Here is a 21,566-nt window from a genome sequence, read left to right on the forward strand (position 1 = left end):
GCAGCTAGGCAGCCCTCCTCATATCCTGCTGCTTGGGCTTCGGAGCAGTAAACGGCGTCTGGGAAGCATTACAGCAGAGAAGCAGCCGGAGTTTGCCATCCATTGCAGGCACTACCTTGGCCCCCTGCAAACTCTCGTCTCGAGCTCCTCGAGGAGCTCGAGAGACGAGAGTTTGCAGGGGGCCGAGGTAGTGTCCGCAATGGACAGCCAACTCTGGCTGCTCCCTGGACCGGGCACCTTTGACCCCTCCGAGTCCCAAGCGGGCAGGAGACGAAGGCTGCCTTGGTGCCACCAGCTGGCGCAAATATACCGAGGAGGAATGCTGATTCCGCGCAAATGCAAGTAGCTCCTTTTGGCACATTGCACCACTTGCAAAGTTGCCCATTGCACGTGCCACCCCAGGTGCATAAGCGCAGCAGCCTGCCTACCGTCCCTGTCCCCATTGATCTGTAACGACTTCCTTTTTTTTTTCCACGCTTACGTTCCTACTCCTAGTTGCTACCTTGTGCACGCTTGACAAAACACAATACAATAAAATAGATGGACCAAGCTACTGGAGAGAAGGAGCACACAAGAGGATTCCGGGCTGTGTGCCTGGAGCAGCCTAATTCCCCCTCCTCCAGCCACCCACCGACCCCCGGCAGACTCCTGGCTCGACCTGAAGAGGGTGGGGGGAGGAGGAGGGGCTGGCGGGGCAATGTGGGCGGTGCAGCCCCATTCATTGCTCTCGGCCATTTCCGGAGTTTGAGGCTGAGCGCAATCTAAAAAAGTGCAAAGATTTCTCCGCAGACCACCAACATTTCCTGGCGGGCGACTAGATGACCTCCAAGGTCCCTTCCAACTCTTAATCTAGAGGTTTGAGGTCCAGGGCTGCATTTAGGAATAATGGAAATAGAAATAGAAGAGCAGAGTCGGAAGGGACCTTGGAGGTCATCTAGTCCAACCCCCTGCCTAGGCGGGAAACCCTGCACCACTTCTCCAGCTCTGCAGCTTTAAGAGGTCTGGACTTCAACTCCCAGAGTTCCCCCAGCAAGTCCCTGGAGGAACCAACGTCAAAGAAAGGGGGCGTGGCTTCCCCCTCCCTCCCTCCCTCTCCCGCCAGTCGCGGAAAAGCAGAGGGGGGGGGGAAAGGGAAAAAAAAAACCGGCCGTTTACAGCTCGCGCAGCCGAGGACGGGGAGAAGCGCGCATGCGCGAGCTTCCTCTCCTTTTTTTTTTTTTCTCCCCCCTCCATCCCTCTCGTCTCCAGGGGCGGGCGCTTCTTCGCCCCTTGACGCCGCGGATTGGCTCTTCTCTACGCCTCCCTCCGCTCGAGGAGGCGATTGGCTGCGCGGGGGGAGGAGGAGGAGGAGGCGTGGAGAAAAGGGGCGGGACCCGTTTGTTTCCCCCCCCCTCCCCCTCCCCGTCTCAGGTGCGCAAAGGAGACGCGGCTGACAGAAACGGCGGCGGCGGCGGTGGCCGGCGAGAGGCCTCCCACCCGCCTCCGCCGCGCCCTTCTCCAGCGCCGGCCGGAGAAAAGATGGGCCGGGCAAGGCCGCGGCGCTGAGGAGAAGGCCTGGGCGGCGGCGGAAGGGGCGGGGCGCAGGTGAGAAGGGGCGGGGCGAGAGGCGCTTGAGTGACAGGAGCAGCAGGAAGCGACGAGGAGGCTTCGGAGGGGCTGGAGGAAGGGGGAGCCCATGGAGGCCTGGCGGGGTTGCGGGGCGGCCCGCCCGGGGACGAGACGGCGGCTCCGCGGAAGGCCCGGCTCCTGCCACGGAGGAGCCCGGAGGGAAGGTCTCTGCCGCCGGCCTGGGGTGAGCAGGCTGCCCGGCCCCTGTGGGGGGAGGGGGGGGGTCTGAGATGGGGAGGGGGCGCCTCGGTCCTTCCGCCTCCGATGGGCTCGCGCAGGTAGAGGGGAGGAGCCCAGCAGCCCAGGAGTTTCCTGGTGGTCTCCTTTCCCTGGGCTCCCATTTCCCTGGGCGACCTTCCTGGGACCCTCCCCCCCTTTTTTTGGGGGGGGGCTGATTCCAGGCATAGGAAGGCCAGTTTGTGGGGGGGGAGGGGAAACCCCCGTGCCTTGGTCCTCCCCCCCAATTGTCCCTCCTCGATTTACGACCGCAAGGGAGCCTGGAATGTAGGTTGCTTAAAAGAGACTTTGGTTAAGGGGGTTTTGCTCCGTTCTACGACCTGTCTTGCCTACGGTCGTTAAGTGAATCGCTGCAGTTAAGGGGCTCGGCGGTGAAAGGGCCGTGAAAGGCCTGGCTCCTGAGGGCAGAGGAGCCCCGGAAACAAGGTCTCTGCCTCCGCTTTGGGGTGAGCTGGCAGCCCGGCGCTCGGGGTGGGTGGGTGGGTCTCGGTCTTTCTGCCTCCGATCGGCTTTCGGAGGGGAGGGGCTGGGGGGTAGGGGGGGAACCCTCTTCCCGATCTATTTGCAGTCTAGGAGTTGCCTGGTGGTCTTCTTTCCCTGGACTCAATTTCCCCGAGGGAGGTTCCTGGGACCCTCCTCCTCCTCCTGGGCTGATTTCAGGCATGGGAAGGCCAATTTTGGGGTGGAGGCGGGGGCCTACACTTTGTAGGTTGTGGGGGTGGGGTGGGGAAACCTCCGTGCCTCGGTCCCGTGGCAATTGCCCCTACAGGCAGACTTCAATTTACGACCGCAACGGAGCCGGAAATGGAGCTTGCTGAAAGAGATGTTAGTTGACGGAGTTTGGGTCCATTTTATGACCTTTTTGCCTATGGTTGTTAAGTGAATCGCTGCCGTTAAGTTAGTTGACTCAGTGGTTAAGTGACTGCAGAAGGCCTGCTGCCTCTGCCTCTGGGCCTGGGGTGAGCTGGCAGCCCGGCGTTCGGGGTGTGTGTGTGTGTGTGTGTCTCGGTCTTTCCGCCTCTGATGGGCTTTGAGGAAGCCTTCTCAGCATTAGAGTGGAGGGGCTGGGGAAGGGAGGAGCCCTCTCCCCGATCTACTTCCAACCCAGGAATTTCCTGGTGGTCTCCTTTCCCTGGACTCCATTTCCGCAGGCAAGCTTGCTGGGACCCTCCCCTTTTCTGGGCTGATTTCAGGCATGGGAAGGCCAATATGGGGGAGGGGGAGGGGGCTACACTTCCTGCACCCTTTCTAGGTTGTGGTGGGGGGAAGCCTCCGTGCCTCAGTCCCCTCTCAATTGCCCCTACAGGTAGTCCTCAGCTTAAGTCTGCAACGGAGCCAGCAATTTATCTTGCTAAAGGATTGGTTAAGGGAGTTTTGCCCCCATCTTGAGACCTTTCTTGCCACCGTCGTTAAGTGAATCACTCCAGTTCTTAGACGAGTGACAGGGTGGTTAAGTGAATCTGGCTTCCCCCGTTGAATTGGCTCGCAAAAGGAGAATCATGTGATACACACACACCCCGCCTCGGGACACTGCAACCGTCATAAATATGGACCAATTGCCGAGCATCTGAATTTTCATCATGTGGACCGTGAAGGATGCTGCAATGGTCATAAGCGTGAAAAATGGTTGTAAGTCTCTTTTTTTTTAGGGACGTTGTAATTTTGGGCGGTCACTAAATGAAGTGTTGTAAATCGAGAACTACCTGTATTGGCAGTGCGCTCTCTTGGGGTGGCCTTGAGTTTGTCCTGGTGCTGCCTCCTCTCCCCGCTGGTTTCTGCCCACCTGCTTTGTCTGGTCAGGTGGGGGGGGGGGTCATGGCTGGGGAGGCAGACCTGACTGGGTCCCCGAGGATGGACACCCCTGGCAAAGGTGCTTTCTCTGCTGTGGCTTATGGAACAGGCATCCTTTGAGAGGTGGTGGCTTAGCCTTGCTGGCTTTCAGGAAGGCAGTGAAGATCTGGTCCTGGGTTCAGGTGATTGATGGAATGGCTTGGGGTGCTTGGCAGATGGTGGTAGCAATGTACATGGCTGTAAAATTCCCAGAATTCCCTGGCTGGCATTTGTGGACTTCAACTCCCAGAATTCCCCGGCCGGCATTGATGTCCACAAATGCCGGTTGGGGAATTCTGGGAGTTGAAGTCCACAAATTCCCAGAATTCCCCAGCCGACATTTGTGGACTTCAACTCCCAGAATTGCCGAGCCAGCCATGCTTGAAATCCACAAATCTTAACAGTTGGCAAGGTTGGAAAGCCTTTTAAATTGTCTTTTAAAAGACTTTAATCCCGTTCATCTGTTCCTTCTGGTAGATGGGTAACTATATGCATTTGTTGAATTAAAAAAAGAGAAATAGAAGACGGGATCGGCTCCAAGGCCTGGCAGCCCAAGTTGTCAACAGTTACGACAACTGCTCTGTTTGCTCTTCAGGAAGTTACGCAGGACTCCTTTCCTGCCACACACACATGCACGCACACACCCTGCAACCCCCCCCCCACATCTGTTGTGCGCAGGAGAACAACTTTGGAGGCGCATAAGGAAAGTTTTGCCAGGCCAGCCTGATGATTCATTTGGCCGGGTGTTTCTCAGCAGCGGCAACCCTTAAAACGGCATGGACTTCGGCTCCCAGAATTCCTTCTGGGAATTACTCCACTCACTTGCAAAACATGGATGTGGCCCGTGCTCCGAGAGCGGGGAGGGCTCAGGGGCTTCCAGAAAACCCACAAAAACCAGCTACAGGTAGTCCTCAGATAGCAACCGTTCATTTGAAGTTACGCCGGATTTGCTTAACCACCGTGTTGCTCACTTAACGACTGCTGTGATCCACTTAACGGTGGCAAGAAAAGTTGTGAAACGGGGGCAAAACTCACTTAACAGCCTTCTTGTTAGCAGCAGAAAGGGTAGAAGGACGGGGAGGAGATTCAAAGGGAGGGGGCAATTAAAGATTCAAAAGGGGGGGGCGCCAGTTTTGGTCACCACACTACAAAAAAGATGTTGAGACTCTAAGGTCTCTAGCTTGTGGGGGGGTTGGACTATATGACCTACGAGGTCCCTTCCGACTCTGTTATTCTGTTAAACGACAGCTTGCTTCGCGTGGTGGCTAATTCTTCTTTTGTTGGTATTTGCGCTGGTTTCTTTGATCCTTAAACAGGGAGACGATGTTTCCTTCCGGCATACCTGGATCCCACAGGCCGGATGTCCCTGAGGATGCCCTGTTTTGCTAACCGCGTTTGCCTTCTGAACACAATCAAAGGCGATCTGACTTCATCGCTTTGCTCTCTTTTGACTGTCAGCCAGGAGCAAATGCGTGCCATCTGGTGCTGGGAAGCATATCGCACGGCGGCTGGTTTATTTTGTCACTCTTGATCGTTCTGCCTTGGGGCTGTGGTGGAAGTCACTGCGGGTTGCTCTTACCAGTCCCATGCCAGGAGCTGATGCCCATCTGTTAAACCAGGAGGTCAATCATTCAGCTCCCCAAACACAAATTAAATCAATGATTCCTTCATTAGGAGCCCCAGCAGCCCCAGTAAAAAGTCTCGGCAGGGAGATGAATAATTGTCTGCCACACCTATTCATCTCTTCCCCCTGCCTTTTCTCCCCAGAGCTAAGGTGGGGCTTCACTAGCAGTGGCTCTTCTGTCCCGAGGACCGGCCCATAGATTTCCACTGCTCTTCTCTCCTCCTCCTCCTGTGCATCCGCGCGTCAGGCACGGGACCCAGCTGTTCCTCCTCTTCCTCATCCGCCACCTCCAACTTCTGGGGGCAACTCAATTGTTCACCGTCCACAAATTCTCCATATTTCCAGGCTGGCTCTCCCTCTGACTTCAACACCCAGAATTCCCGAGCCAGTATCCTTTAAGATCATAGACTTGGAAGGGACCTCGGAGGTCTTATAGACCAACCCTCTGCCCAAGCAGGAGACCCTATACCAGTTCAGACAAATGGCTGCCCAATCTCTTCTTAAAAATCTCCAGTGTTGGATCACCCATAATTTCTGGGGGCAGGCCATTCTACGGATTGTCCGTTCTCACTGTTAGGACGTTTCTCCTTAGTTCCAAGTCGCTTCTCTCCTTGGTTAGTTTCCATCCATTGTTTCTTGTCTTTTCTTCCGGTGCTTTGGAGAATAGCTTGACTCCCTCTTTATTGCAACCCCACAGATATTGGAAGATTGCATGTCTCCCCTGGTCCTTCTTTTCATCAAACTAGACATACCCAGTTCCTGCAACCGTTCTTCCTATGTTTTAGCCTCCAGTCCCCTCATCCTCTTTGTTGCTCTTCTCTGCACTTTTTCTAGGGTCTCCACATCTTTTTTTTTTTTCATCATGGCGACCAAAACTGGATGCTGTATTCCAGGTGTGAAAAACAGAGTTGGAGGGGACCTTGGAGGTCTTCTAGTCCAACCCCCTGCTGAGGCAGGAAACCCTATACCATTTCAGACAAAGGGTTGTCCAGTCTCTTCTTAAAATCCTCCAGTGTTGGAGCATTCACAACTTCTGGAGGCAAGCTGTTCCACTGATTAATTGTTCTAACTGTCAGGAAATTTCTCCTTAGTTCTAGGTTGCTTCTCTCCTTTGTTAGTTTCCACCCATCGCTTCTTGTCCTGCCCTCTGGTGCTTTGCAGAATAGCTTGACTCCCTCTTCTTTGGGGCAGCCCCTGAGATATCGGAAGACTGCTATCATGTCTCCCCTAGTGCTTCTCTTCATTAAACTAGACATGCCCAGTTCCTGCAACGGTTCCCCAGACGTGTCACGTGGAAACTGGGTTCACAAGATACCAAAAATCAGAATCAGAATCAGAATAGAGTTAGAAGGGACCTCGGAGGTCATCTAATCCAGCCCTCCCTGCTCGAGCAGAAGTCCCTAAACCATTTCAGACAAAGTTTCTTTAAAACTTCCAGTGTTGGAGCATTCACCACTTCTTGGGGGCAAGTTGTTCCACTGATTAATTGTTCTGACTGTCAGGAAATTTCTCCTTAGTTCTAAGTTGCTTCTCCCCTTGACCGGTTTCCATCCGTTGCTTCTTGTCCTTCCCTCAGGTGCTTTGGAGAATAGCTTCGCTCCCTCTTCTTTGGGGCAGCCCCTGAGATATCGGAAGACTGCTATCAGGTCTCCCCTGGTCCTTCTCTTCATTAAACTAGACATGCCCAGTTCCTGCAACGGTTCCCCAGACGTGTCACGTGGAAACTGGGTTCACAAGATACCAAAAATCAGAATCAGAATCAGAATAGAGTTAGAAGGGACCTCGGAGGTCATCTAATCCAGCCCTCCCTGCTCGAGCAGAAGTCCCTAAACCATTTCAGACAAAGTTTCTTTAAAACTTCCAGTGTTGGAGCATTCACCACTTCTTGGGGGCAAGTTGTTCCACTGATTAATTGTTCTGACTGTCAGGAAATTTCTCCTTAGTTCTAAGTTGCTTCTCCCCTTGACCGGTTTCCATCCGTTGCTTCTTGTCCTTCCCTCAGGTGCTTTGGAGAATAGCTTCGCTCCCTCTTCTTTGGGGCAGCCCCTGAGATATCGGAAGACTGCTATCAGGTCTCCCCTGGTCCTTCTCTTCATTAAACTAGACATGCCCAGTTCCTGCAACGGTTCCCCAGACGTGTCACGTGGAAACTGGGTTCACAAGATACCAAAAATCAGAATCAGAATCAGAATAGAGTTAGAAGGGACCTCGGAGGTCATCTAATCCAGCCCTCCCTGCTCGAGCAGAAGTCCCTAAACCATTTCAGACAAAGTTTCTTTAAAACTTCCAGTGTTGGAGCATTCACCACTTCTTGGGGGCAAGTTGTTCCACTGATTAATTGTTCTGACTGTCAGGAAATTTCTCCTTAGTTCTAAGTTGCTTCTCCCCTTGACCGGTTTCCATCCGTTGCTTCTTGTCCTGCCTTCAGGTGCTTTGGAGAATAGCTTGACTCCCTCTTCTTTGTGGCAGCCCCTGAGATATTGGAAGACTGCTATCATGTCTCCCCAAGTCCTTCTTTTCATCAAACTAGACATGCCCAGTTCCTGCAACCGTTCCCCAGACGTGTCACGTGGAAACTGGGTTCACAAGACACCGAAAATCAGAATCAGAATCAGAATCGAGTTAGAAGGGACCTCGGAGGTCATCTAATCCAGCCCTCCCTCCTCGAGCAGAAGTCCCTAAACCATTTCAGACAAAGTTTCTTTAAAACTTCCAGTGTTGGAGCATTCACCACTTCTTGGGGGCAAGTTGTTCCACTGATTAATTGTTCTGACTGTCAGGAAATTTCTCCTTAGTTCTAAGTTGCTTCTCTCCTTGATTGGTTTCCATCCGTTGCTTCTTGTCCTGCTTTCGGGTGCTTTGGAGAATAGCTTGTCCCCCTCTTCTTTGGGGCAGCCCCTGAGATATTGGAAGGCTGCTATCATGTCTCCCCTAGTCCTTCTCTTCATTAACCTAGACATACCCAGTTCCTGCAACCGTTCTTCATACGCTCTATGAAGCCATGTCCCTCGTAGGGGGAAAGGCCTTCCTGACAGTCGCAGGCTGCGACAGGACCTTTGGTCTCCATCCTTTGCTGCAGCCAGCAGGGCCAAAGGTTAGCGGCGATGGGGGTCTCCTCATCAGGGCAGAAAGAGAGACAGGTCCAGAGACCCCTTTTCCCGCTGCACTGCAAGGTGTGGTTCAGAAAGTCCCTCCCCTCCACCCCCACCCCCCCGGGTCCAGAGCAGGCGAACCAATAGTTCCGACCAGCAACTGGGCCCACCCGCCCTGGCGCTACCACTTCCTATATAATTGCCAGTTTTTCAATGGTACGCGCACACATTTTCGGTTCTGGCCAAACCAGTATATGACGCCCACCTCTGTCCCCGTGGCAAAGAAAATCTCCCTTCTTTCAAGCGGTCAGGTTGTATATTCATTTTGAAAAATATAAGCCCTTCACTCGCTATTACTTTGACTCAGGGGTGAAATCCAGCAGGTTCTGACGGGTTCTGGAGAACCGGTAGCGGAAATGTTGAGCAGTTCGGAGAACCGGCAAATGCCACCTCTTGGCTGGCCCCAGGAGTGGGGAGGGAATGGGGATTTTGCAATATCCTTCCCGCAAGAGTGGGGAGGGAATGGGGATTTTGCAGTGTCCTTCCCCCAAGAGTGGGGAGGGAATGGGGATTTTGCAGTGTCCTTCCCCCAAGAGTGGGGAGGGGATTTTGCAGTATCCTTCCCCCAAGAGTGGGGAGGGAATGGGGATTTTGCAGTGTCCTTCCCCCAAGAGTGGGGAGGGAATGGGAATTTTGCAGTGTCCTTCCCCCAAGAGTGGGGAGGGAATGGGGATTTTGCAGTATCCTTCCCCCAAGAGTGGGGAGGGAATGGGAATTTTGCAGTATCCTTCCCGCAAGAGTGGGGAGGGAATGGGGATTTTGCAGTATCCTTCCCCCAAGAGTGGGGAGGGAATGGGGATTTTGCAGTGTCCTTCCCCCAAGAGTGGGGAGGGAATGGGGATTTTGCAGTGTCCTTCCCCCAAGAGTGGGGTGGGAATGGGAATTTTGCAATATCCTTCTCCCAAGAGTGGGGAGGGAATGGGGATTTTGCAGTATCCTTCCCCTGCCATGCCCACCGAGCCACGCCCACAGAACCAGTAGTAAAAAAATGTGGATTTCACCACTGCTTTGACTGGAGCGTCTTCTTTTGGAAAACCAGAGGGAAATTTCCCCCACCTTCCTCTCCGAGAGACTCCCTTCTAAAGTTACGAAACTTTTTGTTCGTTTCCAGGAAGACCAAAGATTGACACCTGCCTTACTGAGTCGTCGTTGCAGGCAGGTAGCCTCTCTTTTCCAGAAGGCTTGGAAGCTCCAGGGGATTTCTCCCGGGGGGCTTTATTAAACCCACCACTTTTAACGTGTCGTGTCGAAGGCGATTTTCCACCCCAGCTTGTCTCGTTTGTATTTTACGAGTCTCCTCGGCAGGAGTCTCTGCTGGCTGCCAGAATTGCAGGATAGATGTTGGGTGTCTTTGCAAAACACACACACACACACACACACACACACCCTTGGCCAATTCAGGGGAAGCGTCCAGTCAGAACAAAATGAATTCGCCAACTTTGGATTGCCTGCTAAAGAAAAGACTCCGGAGTCGCCTTGGAGTGGAGACGGGTGGCATCAAAATGACAGCCAGTTCTCGACTTACAACGCTTCATTTAGTGACCGTTCAAAGTTACAATGGCGCTGAAAAAAAAATGTGACTGACCACCCCTTTTTCAGCCTTAGGACCCCCTCAGGCTCACGTGATTGACATTCGGGTGCTTGGCAGGCAACCGACTCACATTTATGACGGTGGCGGCGTCCCGGGTTGCTCACGCGATCTCTCCCTTTTGCGGCCTTTCCGACAAGCCCCGACAATGGGGAAAGCCAAGGTTCACTTAACGACCGTGTTACTCATTTAAGAGCTGCAGCGATTCACTTAACAAATGTGGCGAGGAAGGTCGTGGGGCAAAACTCGCTGAACCGATTTCTCACTTTGTTGCATAAATTTTGGGCTCATCTGCAGTCGTAAATCGAGGACTACCTGTGATTAATTAATTAAAATTTAATAAATAAAGGAATGGTGTGCACAGGCCTTGTTTCATATCCTCCCTCCCCCCCTCTCTCTTTATTTTTTTCTCTTTCTCTCTCTTTCTCTTTATTTTTTTTCTCTTTCTCTCTCTTTCTCTCCTTTTCTTTATTCTTTCTCTTTCTCTTTATTTTTTTCTCTTTCTTTTTCTCTATTTTTTCTCTCTTTCTCTTTTTATTTTACTTTTTTCTCTCTCATTTTCTCTCTCATTTTCTCTCTCTCTTTGTCTTTGTCTTTCTCCTTCTCTTTATTTTTTTTCTCTATATCTCTTTCTCTTTCTCTCTCTCTCTCTCTCTTTTTTTTTTTAATTTGATTTATATGCCACCCTTCTCCGGAGACTCAGGGCGGCTTACAATGCGTTAAGCAATAGCCTTCATCCTTTTGTATATTTATACAAAGTCAGCTTATTGCCCCCACAAACTGGGTCCTCATGTCACCTACCTTAGAAAGGATGGAAGGCTGAGTCAACCTTGAGCCTTGGCGAGATTCGAACCAGCAGAAATTGCAGGCAGCTGTTCTTAATAACAGGGTGCTTTAGACCATTGTACTACCAAGGCTCTATCTTTTTATTTCTATCTTTCTCTTTCTCATTCTCTCTCTCTTTATTTCTATCTGTTTCTCATTCTTTCTCTTACTCTCTTTCTTTCTCTCATTCACTTTCATTCTTTCTCATTTTCTCTCTTTCTACTCACTTTCTCTCTCTCTCTCTCCCTCGTTTCCAGCTTATCATGAACCTGCTGTCTGGCTGCTGAACCCAGCGTTCCCCCCGTTGCCATGACAACAGGTGATTGCTGCCACCTCCCCGGCTCGCTGTGTGACTGCCCGGGCAGTGCCACATTGTCCAAGTCCGTAGAAGATTCGGATCTCGGGCGCCCCCAGTACGTTACCCAAGTCACGGCCAAGGACGGCCGACTGCTCTCGACGGTCATCAAAGCCCTGGGCACCCAGAGGTGAGGCCGGTTCAATCCTCGGTTAGAGCTGGGGCAGCCGAGGGGGCGGCTGGGGGGGAGCCAAGCAATGAGCAGGAGTTGGATGGGCACCTCCAATGGTACAACAGTTGGAAGGAAAATCCCTCTGGTTCAGTTCCAAGCCGAGAGAAAAAAACTGGAGATAACATGGAGGCTAATTGGAAAGAAGGACCAGGGGAGACACGATAGCAGTCTTCCAACATTTGAGGGGCTGCCCCAAAGAAGAGGGAGTCAAGCTATTCTCCAAAGCACCAGAGGGCAAGATAAGAAGCAACAGGTGGAAACTAATCAAGGAGAGAAGCAACTTAGAACTAAGGAGAAATTTCCTGGCAGGGAGAACAATTAATCAGTGGAACCACTTCCCTCCAGAAGTTGTGAATGCTCCATCACTGGAGGCTTTTAAGAAGATGTTGGGCAACCATTTGTCTGAAGTGGTGTGGGGTTTCCTGCCTAAGCAGGGGGTTGGACTAGAAGACCTCCAAGGTCCCTTCCAACTCTTGTATGTGGCCTCCGAGTCAAAGAGAACAACTTTCCATCAGCCCTATGGGGTTCGGTCACGTGGCTGACTGACTGGCCACATCGGGACGATCAAGGCTTACCGTAACCCCGAAAGAAAAAGGCGTAGGGTGCCAATTACTTGAGTGCCTTGACTTTACCCCTTTGCGTGCAACAAGGACGGTTAAATACCCTGAGCAGATCAGTCCATTGTTAGTTTAACACTAAACAACCTATGACTTGTTGGGTCCTTGTTCCACAGGCATTTCCTTACTTGGACAAAGAAACGGAGTGAGCCTAGATGGGCAAAAAAAAGGGGCAGGGAGAGCAGGATTGACTTCCTGCAGGCTTCCCCATTGACTCTCCCTGTGGGAAAGCCTTCAGGCAGCCGCCTGAAACAGACACAAGCTTGCCGAATTTCAGTCGCACAAGGAGGGATGGGTCCCAAATTTTGGATGCTCTCTTTAAGTTAGCCCAAGTTTGAAGTACAGGTAGTCCTCGACTTGATGACAGTTCGTTTAGTGACCGTTCGAAATTACAATGTCACTGAAAAAAAGTGACCACTTACGACCCTTTTTCACACTGTAGCATCTCCATGGTGATGTGTTCAGAATTAGGATGCTTGACCACTAGTTCATATTTATGACGATCGCAACATCCTGTGTGTGTGTGTGTGTGTGTGTGTCACATGATCCTCTTTTGTGACCTTCTGACGAGCAAAGTCCATGGGGAAGAAGCCAGATTGACCGAACAACGTAACACACCCATATGAATCAAAACTCCGAGGCAGTTGGATTCCTCAAGGAATAGATTTATTGGATATGTCATATTGGCACAAGCTGGTGAAAACCAACTGTAAATGATCCCGTGGTTTTCGCCTACCGTATTTTTCGGAGTACAAGACGCACCTTAGTTTTTGGAGAGGAAAATAAGAAACAAGCTGATTGGTGGTTGGATCGGCCTCCCGGAATATCCCCAATCAGCTGTTTCCAGAGGTGAATTTTAGCAACAGGTTCCTTGGTAGTGAGCTCTGTGCCTTGCTTTTTTTTTCTGCCTCTGAAAGCCTCCGAAACAGAGCTTCAGAAAAAAAAGGATTTTTTTTCTGAAGCTCTGTTTGGAGGCTTTTTTTCTGAAGCTTCTTTCAGAGGCTTTTTTTCTGAAGGACTATCTGTACGCTGTTCAATCTCCTTTCTTTTGTATTGGTATGTAGATTAACCTCTTCCGATTTGTTGGTTATTCTCCAGATTTGTTAGCATAGTTTGGTTAGGACCTTTACTGATTCTTCTTTTGTTGCTTGCCATATTATTTTAGATAAAAGCCTTTCAGAGGCTTTTTTTTTCTGAAGCTTCGTTTCTGAGGCTTTTTTTCTGAAATTTATTTCAGAGGCTTCTTTCAGCCTCTGAAATCTCCATTTGCAAGGCTGGGTGGGGCTACATTCGGGGTATAAGATGCACTCAGATTTTCACCCTCTTTCTGGGGGGGAAACAGGTGTGTCTTATACTATGAAAAACACGGTAATTAAAAGTAAAAGTTCTTTCACTTCCTCCCAACAATCAGTCCCATGGACCAATCAGGATACAGTCCAGTTGCTAGGAGACGCCAGCCCCCTCTTTTGGGGCGCCTGGTGGGAATGTCCTTGGTTCCCAAGAGAAAGTATTTTGTTTTGGCTGTCTCTACTCCCCCCTCCCTTTCCCACAGCTCCAGTTGTGGCAGCACTGAAGGGTCACAATGGCCACCGCCAAGCCAGCTTCAAGGTCAACACCAGGTTACCAATTTAACTGCAGGGAAGAAAAGCCGTAAAACGGCACAAAACTCACTTAAGAAATTTCTCCCTTAGCAACGTCAATTCTGGGCTCCGTCGTGGGTCGTAATCCAAGGACGGCCTGCACATTGATTCCAAAAATAACTGGCTTAGGATGGGCTCTTTCAGCCAGTGAAAGGTTTACAAAACAGAAGAATTTGAGCAGCTGAACAAATCAATGCACCCAACTGGAATTTGGTGCTGGCTTCCGTCAGTGTCGGCCAGACTAGGGTGGGCTTTCTCAGCCCAGGGGTGAAAGGTTTTTTTCAAGCAAGGTTGCCACACTCTTCCCACGAGGGACGGGAAAACTCGCCTCCGTTTCTCCTGGAGAATCCGGTTGTGATTTTCTTACTTTGATCCCTTTCCAGCGATGGTCCGATCTGTCGAATCTGCCACGAAGGTGGGAACGGGGAAGGCCTGCTTTCACCCTGCGACTGCACGGGCACCTTGGGCACCGTCCACAAGAGCTGCCTGGAGAAGTGGCTGTCTTCCTCCAACACCAGTTACTGCGAGCTTTGCCACACGGAGTTTGTGGTGGAAAGGCGGCCCCAGCCTCTGACGGAGGTGGGTATGTCTCTCCTTGGCTGCTACCGAGAGGGGAAAATCTTGGGGGGGGGGGGGGATGGTGTGTGTGTGTGTATTTGTCACGTGCGAGGAGAGAGTTCTCTTGACCCATCTGGGATCGACTTCGATGGGTCGGAGGAATCGGAAGAGCCTCTTGATGCCACCCATCGCAGTATTCTTCCGGGTGGCCTGCGATTCTTGTGGTCTGCCAGTAGCCTGCAGAGCTGGCAGCGGAGTCGGACAGTGAGGAGGCTGGGTAGGAACATGGGCCAGTCCTGGAGTCTGGGGAAGGCCCGGATGAGGGCTCTGCGTCAGAGGCAGAGATGGGGCCAGGGCCATATGACAGGTATCAGCTGCCTTCGGAGTCAGACATCAGTGAGGCAGACAAACAGCTGGAGTCTGTTCCCAGTGTGCGCATGCGCAGTGTTGCCAGACAAAGAGAACAGCTAAAGAACAAGGGTCGACTTGGGAGTAAGGCCTGGAGATGATTGGCCCCTCCCATAAGGCTTAAAAGAGGAGCAAAGGCACTTGGGCCTTTTTGGCAGGAAAGCAAAGTTGCTAACTCTGTTTCCAGTCGGCGTCTCTTGTTTGTTTCTGAACTTTGTGGGGCTTTGCCAGGTAAGGCCTTTGGCAGGGTTTCAAAGAAGATAAAGGTTGGTGATTATCCCAAAGGACTTCTTCCGAAGGACTTGCTTTGCAACTAATTGGGACTCAGCTGGGAATGAACGTAATTCTCAGCTGTTACAAAAAAATAGGTTTATTTGGGACTAACAACAACAGCGATGACCTCTCAGGTGCCACCTCTCAGACCGATGTCGGGCAATCCTGGGCAGGACACATTGGCAGGAGGAGGCATCTGTGTGAAGATTTGGCCGCTTGAATCCTTCCTCCTGCCCCCCCTCCATTTCAACTCCCCCCCCCCCCACCACCTGATATTCTCCTTCCTCTCAACGTCTGAAGAAGATACTGAGACTTTAGAAAGAGTGGAGAGAAAAGCAAGAAAGAGGACTGGGGGGGGCTGGAGGCTAAAACACGTGAAGAACAGTTGCAGGAATTGGGAATCTAGTGAGAAGAAGGACCAGGGGGGACATGATAGCAGTCTTCCAATATTTGAGGGGCTGCCACAAAGGAAGTGGGGGGGGGGTTTCCACCTCTTCTCCAAAGCCCCTGAAGGCAGGACAAGAAGCAACGGATGGAAACTAATCCAGGAGAGAAGCAAATCCTCAAAATAATGAGGATTTTTCTGAGCAGAACAATTCTTCAGACTTGCTTCCAGAATTTGTGGGTGCTCCATCACTGGAGGCTTTTAAGAAGAGACTGGACGGCCATTTTGTCTGAAATGGTCTAGGGCAGGGGTCCTCAAACTTGGCAGCTTTAAGACTTGTGGGCTTCAAGTCCACAAGTCTTAAAGCTGCCAGGTGTCAACTTGCAAAGCTTTCAAGTTGCCATGAGCAGGAGGGAGGGAGAACTCAAGTGCATTCCATACATTCTTCCTGACCGCAATCAGAAGGAGGGTGTTAGGTTTCACAGCCAGCCAAAGTGGTTAATTGGAGAATGTGATTTATGACGTGGCCAGAGAGGAGGGGAGAGACAGTGTCATAGGGGAACGTAAATCTACATAGGATCAGTCCTAACTGCATCCCAGTATTGCTGGAATGTTGCTCCTAATAAATGACTATATTTCCTTTGAAGTTTGGATCATGGCTCATAAATTAATTAGGGCATCTTTCGGAAACTTGACACCAGGTTTGAAAGCCTCTGGTCTCGGGTCTCCTGCTTGTGCAGGGAAGGCTGGACTAGAAGACCTCCAAGGTCCCTTTGAAATGTGTTATTCGATGTTCTCTTTGTCCTCCCACTGCAGTGGCTCAGGCACCCCGGACCCCGCAACGAGAAGCGGACGCTGTTCTGTGACATGGCCTGCTTCCTCTTCATCACCCCGCTGGCGGCCATCTCGGGCTGGCTCTGCCTACGGGGCGCCCAGGACCACATGCAGTTCAACAGCCACCTGGAGGCCATCGGCCTCATCGCCCTGACCATCGCCCTTTTCACCATCTACGTCCTCTGGACCCTGGTCAGTGCTCACAGGATCGGCCGGCCTGCCTCACGCTTCCGATACTGTCAGTTGCGCCCCTCCGGGAAGGGCCTCGGCTTTCCGTCTGCAGTTCCTAAGAGTTCCCGGGAAGGAAGCCTTAAAGAGCCGGTCTTGCCTACACTGGGGGGGGGGACCCCTCTTTGCCCTGGCTGGGTGTTCTTTCTTTGCTTGCCGTGGTGGAGCTGCAAGGGACAGAGCTGCGGATGTTCCCGTGGGGCAGGAGAGCGATTTCTACATTCACGGGGAGCTTAAGAGGTCCAATTTCCTTGGTTTTTGTCCACTGGAAGGACGGTCAGCAATTAAGACGCTGGCTGCCAGGGTTCCAAGGAATACACCCGTAGCAAACAGAACTCCGAGGCAGTCTAGTTCAGATGTATGCGTGTACATGGCGAGAAAAATCAATCTGGCGAGTTGGCCAGATGGATGGCATAGGGCAGGGATGGCTAACCTTTTTGCCGTCGCGTGCCAAAAGCGTGGGGAGCGTGGAGGGGGGGGGGTTGCGTGTACACGTGCCCACACCCATAATTCAGTGCTCCCCCACGCCACGCCCCCCCCCACGCATGCACATGGGACCCCCCAGTTCTCCCCCCTCCCGCTTTTGGCACGCAACAGCAAAGTGGGCCCGGAAGGCCCGTTTTATACCCTCCCCAGGCTCTAGAGGCTTTCTTGGAGCCTGGGGAGGGCGAAAACTGCCTTCCCCCCGAGGTCCTCCAGAGGCCAGAAACCGTTTCCTGACTTCCGGTGGGCCCGGAAGGCCCCAAAATCAGCTGGCCGACGCGTGCATGTGTGCTGGAGCTGAGCTAGGACAACGCTTACATGCCCACAGATATGGCACGCGTTCCATAGGTTCGCCATCACGGGCCTAGGGGAACAAAGCTCTTACAGAACCTGGTAGTCCTGCTAGAAATAGTCCAAAACCCCCTCCCAGAGGGGAGCGACCGAAACAGACCCTAGAGTGGGTGTGTGGGGGGGGTCTCTGTTGCAGGACACCTGCTGATTTCTCCACTGCCCAGAGCATCCAAAGGCCAGCCTCCACAGCCTGCGGCCGTAACATCGTCCACTTCATGGCCTTCTTCCTTCTCCTCACTCCCCTTCCTTAGCAGGGGTTAGCACCTGGCGGGCCTCTGCTTTCTCAGGTGGTTGACTCCATTCCTGATCTCCAGGGCTTGCGACAGGATACCCCTTGCTGTGTCCCCAGGAGAAAAGGCAGGGCTTCGGGCGTTTGGCTCAGGGCTCAGAAGGTTTGAACCTGCAATGCCGGGCGTACCCTCTGTGGCTTCCGATCCAGGCTCACTTCAGCTCTGGGATTCTCGGTGCTCTCTGGGCTTGGTGCTTTCCTTACAGACCAGGGGTGAAATGCTCCCGGTTCAGACCGGATCACCTGATCCGGTAGCGATGGAGGCGGGTGGTTTGGAGAACCGGTAGCAAAAATCCCTGCCCCCCCCCCATGCCCAGTTGAGCCGCACAATCATCACAGGCTTTTTTTAAAAAAAAATTAAAAGCATTTTTCCTACAACCACTTCGGCCGAAAAAATGCTTTTAAAAGTAAAAAAAAAAAAAGCCTCTGATGATCGCGCGGCTCAGCTGGGATCGTCAGAGCCTTTTGAAAGCGTTTTTTTTTTCTACAACCTCTTCAGAGGTTTTTTTTTTCTTTTCTTTTAAAAGCCTCTGAGGATCCCAGCTGAGTTGCCTGATCGTCAGAGGCATTTAAAAGAAAAAAAAAACCTCTGCCGATCAGGCAACTCAGCTGGGATCATCCGAGCCTTTTGAAAGCATTTTTTCTACAACCTCTTCACCAAAGAGGTTGTAGAAAAAAATGGTTTTAAAAGTAAAAAAAAAAAAAAAAATTGGCCACGCCCGCCCAGTCACATTAACCCCCCCCAAGCCACGCCCACAGAACCGGTAGTAACAAATTTTAGATTTCACCACCGTTTACAGACGTTTCATGACCCAACAAGGTAACAACATCCGTGCTTCAGCTCCCTTCCTTTCTGCCTCCGCACCCGTTTTCCAAAAGCAGCATACGTCACTATACGAGGTTTTTCAGTGGACCGGAGAAGGGGTGGTTTTGTGCGTGCTGCCTGCATCCTGTGGATGGGGCTTCGTGCGGCCCGGTTTCTGGCAGGCTGCGGCCCAGTGCCTATTCACAGACGGGGGGGGGGGGGGGGGGTCAAGGACCCCCTGTGTACATGACTTAGGTGTATCCTCTCCTTTGGGTCATTTTTCAGACCGTGTCACCTTCGGTGGGGCTGCGGGGAAGTCCAGTCCTGTTCCTTGACCTCGACTGGACCTCCCTGCTTTCGAAGGTCAGGACAAGCTGAGCTGACGCTTGCTTTCTCCCGCTGTTGAATTCCCCCCCCCCAAAAGACCCCACACATCTGACTGGCTTTACGGCTGTGCTTTACGGGAACGCCTCCTACTCTGAGATGCTTAAGGGGGTCCCTGAATCGCTCTAAACCTGGGATAGAAAAGGCTCCACAGCGGCGTCAAAGCTGGGAGCTCTCGGGCAGCAGCATCCTTACCCCGGAGAGGCCTTTGCAAGCGTGGGGCTGCAGCAGGGGTTTTCTCCAGCTTGGGGAAAGCAAATATCTCCCAATATTTATTTTTGTTTTTAATTCAATATCTGACCCCACCCTCCCAATCCTTTCTGCTTTAGGGAAGGGAAGTCCAGTTCTTTCTATTCATTCCAGCCTTTGAGAGATACTATATTGTATTTAAACCTTTTTTTGGGGGGAGGCGGAGAGACGCTGCAGTTAACACCATGGCATGGTAAATACTAATTATCTACGTTGGAAAACGGGTAAGGTAGTCGTTGACATACAGCCGTTCGTTGAGTTGCCATTCAGAATTACAACGGCGTTGGGGGAAAAAATGGGACTGATCGTTTTACGATCAAAATTTGGATTATTATTATTATTATTATTTATTAAATTTATATCCCGCCCTTCTCCCCGAAGGGACTCAGGGCGGTGAACAGCCGAGAATTAAAATAACATGCAATATAAAAGTTAAAATAATTAAGAATAAATTAAATTAAACGGCCGCCCCAATTTAAAACCCCTAGCAATACAATTAAAACCCCCTAAAACCTATTCAGGCCAGGCAAGTGCCACATGCTTGGCAAGTGGTTCGTGTTTATGACGGTCGCAGCGTCCCCCGTGTGTGTGTGTGTGTGTGTGTGTGTGAGTGTCTGTGTGTGATGCGATCTCCTTTTGCAGCCTTCTGACAAGCCAAGTCAATTGGGGGAGGTGGGGAAACTCAGATTCCCTTCACGGCCAGGTTACCCGTTTAACCACTTGCAGAGATTCGCTGAATGACGGTGGGCCGGAAAAGTTGCAACAGGGGGCCAAAACTCACTTCGCAAGGGTCTCGCTCAGCAGCCGTAAATTTCGGGGCTGAGTTTGCGGGTTGTAAGATGAGGACCACCTGGGGCTGAAATCGGAGCTCGGGGATGGGGCGGGTGGGGGTGCCAAAGCAGCTGCAAGCCCCTGCCCTCCCTCACCTTGTGCTTCCTTTCCTGTGTCTTCCCCACCCCCCCCATCGCCCCTTTTCATCCAGGTCTCTTTCCGCTACCACTGCCAGCTCTATTCCGAATGGCGAAGGACCAACCAGAAAGTCCGGCTGATGCTTCCCGACGCCAGAAACCCGTCTCCCGTCCCGCACTCCCTGCTCTCCGCCAAGCTGCTGAAGAAGAAGGCTGACGAGACCACCGTATGAGCCAGGCTGGCGCTGGTTCCCCCTTCCCCCCCCCCCAAAGCAGCGGAAGGGAGGAAGAGGAAGAGAAGGAGCACTTGTCAGAATGTTTCGCCAGCCCAACTGGAAGGGAGCTTGCCATCCGTCCGTTCATCGGTCAAGCCGCCCCTTCCCCCCTCCCCGAAAGACAACCAATTCCCGGGTGTGTGCAATGGGGCAGGGGACGCGGCGTGCCATGGGCGCCCGTCGGCCCCGCTCCGTCCTCAAGGACCAGTATGGGGAGAGGAGACGACCTCTCCCTCGATCTGTGTAACTATCTTATATTATAGTACCTTAATTATTGTTGTAATTATAATTTTATGACTGTTCTCAGTTTCGGCTGTTGTGTTCAGGGCCCTTTTCCTGGACATCACTGTGAAAAGGTGCGGGGTTTCCTTCCCCGGAGGGGCAGGGGTCCCGTCCCTCCCCCATCCCGAGGGTCCAGCCCTTGTTCAGAGGCACAGACGGGCGTGTAAAAAGCAAAGCCGCTCGTCCTACTCCGAGAGGGAATTGAGGCTCTTTGGACCAAGAGCGAGGCAGGGTCCCCTGTCAGCTCTCCTCCTCCTGGGCTGACTCTCTCTCTCTCTCTCTCAGCTCTTTTCATATTTTTGCACTATATAGATGGGGGTGGGGGCAGCGTTGTCTTTTCCCCTCCTTAGTTTCCCAGTGACATTGCTTTCCCTCCCTCCCTAGAGGACGGATTCGAATCTAAACATCCCAGGAGGAGTTTAAAAAAACAAAACAAAAAATAACAACCCCAACAGAAAACGAACTGCCGGCGAACCGGAGGGTATCTTATTACTATTATTATTTTTTAAAATAAACGCCGTAACCATCCGGCTTACAGAAATAAGAGCCACAGAGGGTCTTAATATTGCGTGAATGTACGATGTGCTGACCTGTCAACCGGAGTTTCTGTTGTCATTGGCTTTTCACTCGATCGGGCTAGCCCGGTACACCGAACCCGTAGCTGAACCACTTAGGCGGCCGGGCTTAAAAGACAGGGTTCGTTTCTGCTGGGATTTTCGTGGATCGGAATTTCCATCCGATTTGGGTTGGATCCAGCCTTGTTGTTGAGCTTCATGGAAAAGAGGCAGTTTTGGTTCGGAGGCTGCCCCACAAGACCGGGCCCCCAACACACAGAACATAGAATCCGAGGGCTGGAAAAGGGCCTCGGAGGTCCTTTTCCTCTTCTCAAGTCCTTGTACCATTTCAGTCAAATGGTTCTCCAGTCTATTTTTGAAAACCTCCAGTGATGGTGTAGCCACCGCTCCAAAATAATAATCCATTGGTTAATTGTTCTCACTGTCAGAAATCTATCCCCTAGATTGGATCTCTCTTTAGTAATAGCACTTACGTACCGCTTCACCGTGCTTTTACAGCCCCCTCTAAGCGGTTTACAGGGTCAGCCTCTTGCCCCCAACAATCTTTGGGTCCTCATTTTACCCACCTCGGAAGGACGGAAGGCTGAGTCAACCGTGAGCCGGTCAGGATCAAACTGCTGGCAGTTGCCAG

General features: G+C 51.9%; 2 protein-coding genes across 3 annotated transcripts; one reads left to right on the forward strand and one right to left on the reverse strand.

Moving 5' to 3' along the window:
• Positions 1-1,406: 1,406 nt before the first annotated feature.
• Positions 1,407-1,949, reverse strand: LOC139313553 (uncharacterized). Its single transcript, XM_070939089.1, has one exon. It carries the CDS (start codon positions 1,947-1,949, stop codon positions 1,407-1,409), a length of 543 nt encoding a protein of 180 aa, XP_070795190.1.
• Positions 1,495-20,384, forward strand: MARCHF2 (membrane associated ring-CH-type finger 2). 2 transcript variants are annotated; one of them, XM_070931931.1, is made up of 5 exons: positions 1,495-1,584; positions 11,122-11,349; positions 14,032-14,227; positions 16,089-16,298; positions 19,878-20,384. In XM_070931931.1, the coding sequence occupies exons 2-5, from the start codon at positions 11,174-11,176 to the stop codon at positions 20,034-20,036; spliced, it is 741 nt and encodes a 246-aa protein (XP_070788032.1). In that variant the 5' UTR covers positions 1,495-1,584; positions 11,122-11,173; the 3' UTR covers positions 20,037-20,384. The 2 variants fall into 2 exon arrangements, with proteins under 2 accessions (XP_070788032.1, XP_070788031.1); XM_070931930.1 differs by lacking the exon at positions 1,495-1,584 and adding an exon at positions 1,673-1,792.
• The last annotated feature ends 1,182 nt before the right edge of the window (positions 20,385-21,566 follow it).

The sequence above is a fragment of the Pituophis catenifer genome, unplaced genomic scaffold, assembly GCF_029215685.1.
Source record: "Pituophis catenifer annectens isolate HBS135680 unplaced genomic scaffold, rPitCat1.0.hap2 SCAF_1, whole genome shotgun sequence".
Classification (NCBI taxonomy): domain Eukaryota; kingdom Metazoa; phylum Chordata; class Lepidosauria; order Squamata; family Colubridae; genus Pituophis; species Pituophis catenifer.